The 10283-nt window shown below is 48.8% G+C and overlaps 1 protein-coding gene across 3 annotated transcripts in view; it reads right to left on the minus strand.

Annotated features, from left to right (window-relative positions):
• The window catches only part of FNDC5 (fibronectin type III domain containing 5), a 32596-nt gene extending 23213 nt beyond the window's left edge, over positions 1 to 9383 (minus strand). For 2 of the 3 annotated variants that reach the window (XM_073318078.1, XM_073318077.1), the window contains exon 1: positions 8566 to 9062. In XM_073318078.1, coding sequence (XP_073174179.1) covers positions 8566 to 9043 — 478 coding nt within the window. In that variant the 5' untranslated portion in view covers positions 9044 to 9062. Of the gene's footprint in view, positions 1 to 8565; positions 9063 to 9321 lie in introns of those variants that run through there. The other variant, XM_073318079.1, reaches the window with a different exon arrangement.
• Between the last annotated feature and the right edge of the window lie 900 nt (positions 9384 to 10283).

Genomic DNA, 10283 nt, shown 5'->3' on the forward strand with positions numbered 1-10283 from the left:
AACCATATGAGCAAAGGCCGAAGGAACTGTGTATGTTTAGTTTTGAAAAGAGATTAAGGGGGACATGATAGCAGTCTTCAAATACTTGAAAGGCTGCTGTAAGAAAGATGGAGAAACGTTGTTCTCTCTTGCCACAGAGGGCAGGACAAGAGGCAGTGGGTTCAAACTACAGCATAGCACAGGAGTGGGCAATTTACGGCCTGTGAGCTACGTCTGGCCCGTCAGACCTTTTAATTCAGCCCTCGAGCTGCTGCCGGGGAGCAGGGTCGGAGGTTTGCCCCGCTCTGCCCTCCCAGCACTCCTGCCAGGGAGTGGGGTCGGGGACTTACCCCACTCCGGCTCTCTAGCTGGGGAGTGAGGTCGGGGGCTTGCTCCCCTCCACCCGCCCAGCACTCCCCGGCCCCCAATGCACAATTCCTTGATGAGCACCATCTTCCCACACGCAGAGCCACACTGTGCAGGCACGGCCGGCACTGCTGACCCATACGTCACCGCGCTATTTCCGGGATCAGAACCTCGCCCCTACACAGCAGTGTGCCCAATCCCCAAAGCGCCAGCCTCCTTGCGCCAACCTCCATCCCATGATCAAGGCCAGCAACATCGCAGGATACAACTCCTAATCAAGTCCAATTAGGACCCGCAAGCTCCTTCATCGACCAATTCCTGAGGCACCGCTCCTCTGAGAGATTCGCCTCATTCCTCATCAGCCAGTCACTGCCACCCGGACCCTCCCGGCCTCCTATGACCCCCTCCCTCGAGACTCTCAACCGCCCAGGGGCTGCACCTGTCCCAGCTAGGGTGCCTCCACCCATGGTGGTGCCTGGTACGGCTGCCTTGGTGTCATTGCTGGGAGGGCCCCTACGAGTACTGCCCCCGTAGAGCCCTGCCCCCCATGCTACACCCCATAAGTCCCCCTCCTCCCACCTCGGTAATTTCATGAGCATTCATGGCCCGCCATACAACTTCTGTACCCAGATGTGGTCCTCAGGCCAAAAAGTTTGCCCACCCCTGGCATAGCAGATTTAGATTAAATCTCAGGAAAAGCTTCCTAACTGTAAAAACAATAGGACAGTGGAACAGATGCCTCAGGAGATGGTGGAAGCTCCTTCACTGGAGGTTTTCAAAAGGAGTCTGGATAGCATCTGTCTTGGAGGGTTTAGACACAACAAATCCTGCATCTTGTCAGGGGATTAGACTAGATGACCCAACCCTTTCTGTCCCTTCTAACTCTACGATTCTATGATTTCTCTCTGTTTGGTGTGGATGCAGGTTATTGGCTCTGAAAACCTGTACCAGCCACGTTAACCATTTTCATATCAAATTGGGTGTTTTCTTCCAATTAAATGATTCAGAGTCTCAGTTCCAGGAGGACAGTGCTATTTGACAAAAGCGGTTAATTTGCAGTCTACATGTGTGCTAGTCTAAAGCACATGCAGTGGTTTATGGGATCAGAATTGTCTCCTCTCTAACCCAGGAAAAAACCCCTCCATCCATTCTTATTCCCTGCTCAGAGAAACCATTGGCCTTCCTGTGTAAACTCCCTGACCAGCTGCCACTGCAGAGGAATCTCAGCATCCAGGCGATTTGTCAGCTGAAAATAAGAGCATTTGATAGGCAGGAAGTGTTGCCTAATACAGTACAAATACAAGTTTCAGAGTAACAGCCGTGTTAGTCTGTATTTGCAAAAAGAAAAGGAGGACTTGTGGCACCTTAGAGACTAACCAATTTATTTGAGCATAAGCTTTCGTGAGCTACAGCTCACTTCATCGGATGCATGCTGTGGAAAGTACAGAAGACGTTTTTATACACACAAACCATGAAAAAATGGGTGATTATCACTACAAAAGGTTTTCTCTCCCCCCACCCCACTCTCCTGCTGGTAATAGCTTATCTAAAGTGATCACTCTCCTTACATCACTTTACATAAGCTATTACCAGCAGGAGAGTGTGGTGGGGGGAGAGAAAATCACGCATTTTTTCATGGTTTGTGTGTATAAAAACGTCTTCTGTACTTTCCACAGGATGCATCCGATGAAGTGAGCTGTAGCTCACGAAAGCTCATGCTCAAATAAATTGGTTAGTCTCTAAGGTGCCACAAGTCCTCCTGTTCTTAGTACAAATACAGTTATCTGATAGAATACAAGTCCATGAGGAAAAGGATCTGGGTTCTATTCTAGCCCTGCCTCTGAAGTGGGGGTGTCCTTGGGCAAACCACATGGGACTAGGGTGTCACATGCTTAGCACCCATGTTTGCATCCAGGTTTTCAAAAGAGATCTGCTCCCCTCTAGGCACCTGAATAAAAACCAGATTTTTAGAGTGTAGAGCCCCCAGCAGCCCCCACTGGGACATTTATGGCCAGGTTTTTCCAAAGAGAGCAGCACCCAATATGCTAAGCTCTTCTGAAAATGTGTCCCCAGTTGTGGGGGTGCTGAGCCCTGCAGAACATTCTGACTGTGAACTTCTCTGTGCTTCTGTTTCCCCATCTGTAAAATGGGGCTAATACACCTGCCTTCCAAGGGGGTTATTTGAAATCCACTATAGAAGGGCAAAGACTTACATGAGGAACATGAAAGCTTGTGCTCTAATGTAGCGTTTGGCTAATGTTACTACAGTTGCTTCTTTCACCTACTTTTTTCCCCCCATAAGAGCTAGTTAGGTTTGTTTGTTTGTTAATATACCTGTGACAGAAGATTTGTATCTTAGCACTTAAGATAGAAATCACCTGGCGAGCAGCAAATGCTCTGTAATGCTACTGCACAACAAAGAATGGAAGCGGTCCCTCTGTACTACAAGGCTGAGATGTTCAAAGATACCTAGAAGATTTGGATACCCGGTCCCATTCATCTGAATGGGAAATGAGCATCCTGATTCCTTGGGCAGCTTTGAAAATCTCAGCCTCAGGGTTCAAGTCGTCAGTTTGTGGTATATTCTCTCAAAGCATCTGCATAATTCCCAGTAAAGAACCCATCCTGCGTTCCTTGCACCCCTAACTTGACTTTGGTGGTAGTTCCGAGAACGCAGAATTGCCCTAAAATTAACATCACATGCAGTACTTATATGGATGAGTTTGTCCAACAGCCAGCACAATGGGGCCCTGGCCCAGAACTGGGGCTCCTAAGTGCTACTGCAATACAAATAATAAATAACAAACAAACAAATAAATAATAGTAATTCCCAGATCACTGTAAGTGAACTAACCTAATCAACTAAAATTTACAGCTAACCTGTACAAGATGCACTGTAGGCAACATTGCTGCCCTGATCCTCAAAGCTGTGGACTGGGGCGAGGGGCGGTCATAGGATTTCTCTGTCTCTAGCTCCTAGGCTTCTATTCAGTAATGGGACTGGAGATTGTATTCTTTCAGCTTTGATTTGCTAAGAAGTAACCAACTGGCATTTTTCTATATATTTTCATGACATCACAATTCAGTGTTCCATCACAACAACACTGAGCACTTATGCAAATGGCACAGTCCGCTTTCCAGTCACTTGTACGAACATTAACCAGCCCTGGGAAGTAGGTAAGACTTACGATTGTGGTTTGACAGGTGGAGAAATAAAGACACAGGCAGATTAAATGACTAGCCCAAGACCACACAGTATGCCTATACTGCAATTAAACCCCCATGGCTGGTCCATGTGGGATGAGTTGGGCTCACGGGACTTGGGCTGCAGGGCTATAAAATTGTGGTGTAGACATTCGGGGTTCAGCTGGAGCCCAAGCTCTGGGACCCTCCCGCCTCGTACCTATATAGAGTAATGAATGGTTATTCTGCAGCCACTTGATGTCAGTATCTGATGCACGATAGGGATCTTTTCTTTATAGATCTGAAACCGGTTTATTCCTCTATCAGGCACTCAGGGCTTCACTAAGCATATAAAATTTGCATGCTTCAGTTCTCAGTAACTTTATTCTTTTAACTGAATTATTCTTGTGTCAGGCATTAATTTGGCTTCTAGGTACTTCATGAAGTAGGAGGTTTTTACTTGACAACCAGTAGTAAAAGTATTGGGTCAAATTCAGCACTGAAGTGGGTGCAACTCCACTGAAAGCTGCTTACGCAAGCAGTGAATATTATCCTGAGTGTGTGTGTGTGTGTGTGAGGAAGAGGGGTTCATATGGGTGTGAACGGAGCCTGTCTGTCTGTGGAATGAATCCCCATTTGTCGCATGTATGTTCTCAGAAAGAGGTGGTGCTTGGAACATATGAAAACCTTGGCTGCTTCAGATAATATGTTCCCTGTTTAGAGGCTGTCACTGGGGTTAGAAATCTCTGCTCTTCAATTAAATCTCATTCATGCCAAATGTAGAAATCAATAGAGTGCTTATGGAATCCATCAGCTGGCCAGGAAATGCCAAGGCAGCAGTGAGATGGGGGCAGACGCAGGTGGGTCGCTTTGCCATCTGTAATCTGACGTGTCAGACTGCCAACTGGTTTCTAGTGCTTTCCTCCTTGCACTACTCACTTCAGGTTCTGATAATGGGCCTGACCCACTTCAGGTTCTGATAATGGGCCTGACCCTGCAAGGTGCTGAGTGCCCTCGGCTCCCATTGGTTTCAGCGGGAGTTCAGAGTGCGCAGCGCCTCACAGGATCAGGGCCAGTTACCAAGATCCACACCTGCCCTCAGTTGCAGCTCTTCTGCCCCCTTGTAGTCAGTGGAGCTGCATGGGAGAAGCTGAGGGCAGACTAAGAAAAGCTTTTAGGAATAGCTAAAGGGCACTATAGGTGTCTGGGGATGTTGAGAGCACTGAGCTGCCTTGAAGCAGGAACAGTGCCCAGAATCCAGCCAGATGTTCTTTGTCGGGGAAGTGGGTGGCAAAGAGAGCCTGGCTCCCTGAATTTACAGGACTTGGGGCCCTGTCCAGCTCCCACTGAAGTCAATGAAAGCTTTGCTATTGACTTCAGTAGCAGCAGGCCCTTAGTTGCACTGCAGGATGGCTCTGCATAGCCCCCTGGGAAGTGTATCTTTCCCCTCTGCCTTTTAGGGATAAAACAGACTTGAAATGCACTGTGTATAGCAGATGGCAGGAGAGCTGTTTGCACTGGGAAGTTGCAATGGCCTTGGCCTATTTTGAAGTCTTTTATCATAGCATCCCCCTGCTGCTCCGGCAGTCCATAATGGCAGCCCTGTAACTCCATGTTCTGCACAGCTCACTTCCCTCTTTCATTACCTCTGAGTGATGAGGAACGGGCCGATGGCAGCTCAGGGACTAACAGTCCAGGCAGAGCGGGCCATTCAGGCTCCAGGTGGAGTGCTGTTATAAAGCTAAAGCATATTTCAGACCCACTAAATGACTTAAATATTTTCTCAGTGATCCCCCTGTGTAGACAGCTATAGAAATTAGTTGGAGGGCTTTGCTAATGCAATTGCTGGTCTGAACCTGACAGCTGTCCAACAGCATTACAGTTCAGAGACTATTTTACACATCTACCTTTCCCTTTCAATATTTTCAATCACCTCTGCATTTCTCCTCTTGCTGTAGCTTTCTGATCATGCAACGAAATAGACCTGATTTGCAGAATGCCACATGCAAAGAATCCCCGACACAGACACACCTGTGTGTGCATGACAGGGCTCCTGCTCCAGGCCATGCCACACTACTCTTGATTGCTGAATTGCAGGGGATGTTTGCAATACTATTCTCCAGTCCTTTTCCAAGAAAGAGTATTTTTAAATTGTCTGCATGAACCTGGAACCCAAGGACAGATTGCTTTTGTGTCTACATCCATTGGCAGGGCCTGGCATTGGCATTGCCATGAAGCCATTCCCAAAAGGATTGTGCCAACCAGGTCCTCCCCTTGTAAGGGAGTGAGGTATTTATACTAATTCAGAGAAACAACATCCCTGTAATTTAATAAAAGTCTTTCTTTTTTCATACAGGCATGCACACCCACCTCTTTCTCTTTGCTGAAAAACACATAGAATTTCAAAGGGGATGTATTTTCTGAGGAGTATTAGAATCCATAGGCTCACTTGACTGAGTAAACTCCTAACCCATTAATAAATATATTAACACTCTACCTTTCTCTCACACCTTTCATCTGAGGATCTCAAAGCACTTTGCAGACACTAATAGGTTTATCTTAAGGACTCTCCTGTGAGGCAAGGAAATATCATCTCCATTTTACAGATGGAGAAGCCAAGGCTCGGGAGGAAGGATGGTCTTGTGCTTATGCCTTGGGACACCGAGGTTCAATTCTGAGCTGCCACAGACTCTCTGTGTGACCTTGGGTAAATCTCCTAATCTATTTGTGGCCTCGGCTCCCTTTCTGTAAAATGAGGATGGTGTGAGAACAAACCCAGTAATGTTTGGGAAGGGCTCAGATACTGTGAGGACAGGGGCCATATCAATAGAAGACACAGAGGTGAAGTTACATGCTCAAGGTCAGAAAGCTGGAAATAGAACCCAGATCTCCTGCTTTCTGGGTCTGTGCTTTAACCACGAGATCATGCTGCTATCTTCATATACCTACCCCCTCTGCCAAAGACTCATAGGCATTTTACAATACACAAAACAATGACAAAACCAGACACAGTTAAAAGAAACAAGCCAAAAAAAATTACGACAGGACAAAACCCCTTGTGTGTTCCCAGTTGGATGACTAAAGGATAAGAAGAAGGAGTGGAGATTGTCCTAGTTTACAGGAAACTGGGAAGGATATTTCAATTGCAAATTGTACTGTGCGTATTTTCCCCATGGTTTCATTCTTTTAGGAATATTTTTAATAAATCCCACCAGGTCTCCTAGCCTCTAATTTGCAAAGTGGTAACTTCAGGATTTCAGTGTCTTCTGGCAACATGAACAATGGCCAAGGACAATTGTATCAAAACCAAAGGCACATTTTTAGGTCACTTCTGTCACAGCACAAATAGGACAAGGACTCTCAGAACTACAGCCACTAACCAGTCTGGATTGGACACAGGAATTTTCACTGCCTGGAACTGGGCATCACCAATAAATGTGTACAGAATACTGGAGAGCAAGATATTCTTGCAATCAGCATTTTGTAAATCAAGGCAGCTGTTTTGCCAACATCTTAAAGCCACATTACCTGCAGTGTAATGAGTAAGTGCAACAGTCTTTTGTATGAGTAAACTGAGTCCTTTGATTTGTCTGGACTTGTAATGATTCTTTTAAAATGTAACTGTGTGGTGTGTGAGCAGTACATACGAGGGTCCAGAGCAAAATGATACCTATAGGCCTGTTTATGGGGTGAGAACACAGTGAAAGCTCTGCAGAGAAGGAGAGTATATCTGAGGACACATCGGCCCTTTTAAAATTAGAACTAATTATGTGGTGCCCTCTTCCTTTCAGAAAGCTTCTTCCTCAACATCCCAAAGGAAACAGCTGCTAAAAGCACCTCAGATAAAAGCGGCCCGGTTATTATGTGGTCAAGGCATAATGTACCGCAGCAAGTAGGCAACATGCTCTTCCAAAACAGCTATTCTCATTCTCTTAAAGTCCATATGGCCTTCAGGAGCCAAGGTGTCTTTATGACTCCTTGAATAGGCTGGTATGTATAGAGGGAAAGGGGAAGGGGAAGGAGCTACAGTTAACAGAGCATGACATGAACAAGGTGGACCTGGTTTTACATTTTCTGTTGTGGTTTCGGCTGTTAATTGGAGAAGGCGCCTTTATTAGGGAGCTAACACTCTGCCATGGCAGTGTCCTCACCAGTCAGTGCCCAAAGAATGGGTCAGACTTTATGCACTTCTCTTGTGACTGCTACCTTCATGCCACATGGTTGTTACTCTGACCTACATTTTCAAGAGACTAGTGACTTTGGGTGCCCAACTTGAGACACTTTAAGGGGCCCTGATTTTCAGAAGGCAGGTGCTCAGCACTTGACTAAAAATGAGGCTCCTTTACAGTATCACAAGTTGGGCCTCTACAATCACAAGCCCTCAGCCTTTACCTGGATGGGGTGGGGAGGAGTCAGTGATAAATGAAAACTGTTTCCCATTTGAACAGATATAGTCCTTGATCTCTAGTGCTCAGAGTAGATCACACAGCCTACCTCCTGCCCAGGCACACCGGACACACACACACACACCCTGCAGACTCTGGACAAGGCTTCATTTTCTCCTATGTTATTATTAAATCATCTTTTCAGTGAGTCTACCCAACATCCCCTCCCCTCCAGCCCCAACCCTCTTCCCTCCACACACATGCCAGGGCCCTCTTTCTCTGTCCAGGTTGCCAGGAGAAGGCCAGGAGTTCCCAGATTGGCTGTGCCCTGTGTGCAAAGCAGTGAAGTTACACTTCAGTGACCTGGACCTCTCCCCAACTCCCATTACGGGGACACTGAGTCACGGCACAAGAACAGCGTCTCTCAAATGTGTTAACGCTCAGGAGGACCCTGGAGAGCCCAGCACCGACTGGAAGTGTATGAGCATTTCTCTGCCGGGAAATGACACCTGCTAGGGGGGGAAGAGCTTTACAAAGGGCAGGGGAAGCGGGGCGAGCTTTGCAATTTCCAGCATGCACAGATAGAAGCAGGAGACTCTGATGAGCCCTGCTAGCCACCAAGGCTCCCCGCCAGGTATTGTCTGCTCCTTACCTGCCTCCACGAGGAACAGACTGGTATAGCTAAAATAAAACAACAGGGCTGCGTTGATGTAGATGAAAAAGTGATCCATCCTCCAGAGAGGGTGCATCCTGCATCCCTGTGCCGACGGCTCAGGCCCGGGCTCCAGCGCAGGGGGGGAAAGACCCTGCCGCACCGGTTCAGGGGAGGCAGGGGGAGCCCAGCGCCTCTTCCCGCAGACAGGGACCCGGCGCGGGCATCTCAGGACCGCGGACAGTTCCCCGGCGCTGCGGCTCCACGATCCATCGCTCCGCCCGGGGCGGGAGGGGGACGTCTCGCTGCTCCGCCGCTCAGGGCTGGCTCCTTCGCTCCGGCTCCCGGGGCAGGGCGGCGGGGCGGCGGCCGGGCTGCGGGGAGGGAAGAGCGGAGGGGCTGAGCTCCATGGGGCTGCTACGCGCCGCGAGCCGCTGCTGCAGCGGGGGAACGTGCCCCGGCCGCCAGCTCCATTCATGGGAAAAGGCTCCCCCCGTCCGTCCCCCCCAGATCCCAGCCCGGTCTGCGCGTCATCAGCAACCGGCCCACCCCGCCCGGGCAGGGGGGACGGGCGCCTCCCAGCCCCCCGCCCCCCAGCCCCTGCTCGGACCCCCGGCCAGCTCCGGGGGACCCGCTGCTCCTGCCTCTGCCCCGCAGCCGCCCCCCAGTCTCGGAGGCAGGAACCAGGGCGATGGGATGGGAGCGAGCCGGAGGCTGCCTTGTGTAACCACAGCCCTGCACAACCTGGGGAATAACCTGGCTGCTTCGCTTCCTCCTCCGTAGGCTGCACCTGGTTCTGGGGCTGGGGGCCCAGCGCGATGCTCCCCTCCAAGAAAGGCCAGTGTTCAGCGGGTCTGGAAAATTCTCCGGAAGGCTCCTGCTACTAGCTGTGGTGTGTAACCTATGGCTTAAATCAGCCTCTGTACCAAAGGACTGGAGGGTAGCTAATGTAACAGGATTTTTAAAAAGCCTCCCGAGGATTCTGAGAATGACGGGCCAGCCTAAGGAACAGAGTGGCCAGACACAGACGAAAGGGAAATCATGCCTCACCAATCTATTGGCATTCTTTGAGGGGGTCAACAAGCATGTGGACAAGGGTGAACCAATGGATACAGTGCACTTGGACTTTCAGAAAGCCTTTGGCAAGGTCCCTGAGCTAACGAGATATAAAACCAAGGTCCTAACCAAGAAGAGGGGTGCTAATCCTGGTGTCCTGGCCAAATTCAGTTTGGGGTCACTACCTTCTGTCTCTTTAAACGTTCCCCTGCAGTGTCATTCAGGTGGGATATTTTTCATTTCCTATCTTAACCAGCTGTGCATAGTTAAGCAGATGCAATGTTTCGTCCCAGGAGTAGTTACATTTAAGTGGTGGGTAAGGTGACCCCTGCCTGTGGTTTGGAATGAAGTACCAATTATTATGGATTTACCTCTACCATTGCCTGGTCTTTCCCCCTTTTCTGAGGACAGTTGGTTCAATCTGAATTTGTAATGAGGGAAATAATCAATTGCTGAGTCCCCTCCCCCTGAATTTAGCCCAGAAAACTGTGACTCTACCAGAAATGTCTGGGCTGATGAAAACTTTATGATGACTGTTCTTGCCATCCCAGCAGCAAAATCTCGCAGCACAATCAAGAATAACTCCAGAAAACTCTCTGTAAAGTACACATAACTTTCCCTCAGCAGATGCCTAAAGCCATGGTCCAATGCAGGGGAGTGGA

The sequence above is a fragment of the Lepidochelys kempii genome, chromosome 19 (genome assembly GCF_965140265.1).
Source record: "Lepidochelys kempii isolate rLepKem1 chromosome 19, rLepKem1.hap2, whole genome shotgun sequence".
Classification (NCBI taxonomy): Eukaryota; Metazoa; Chordata; order Testudines; family Cheloniidae; genus Lepidochelys; species Lepidochelys kempii.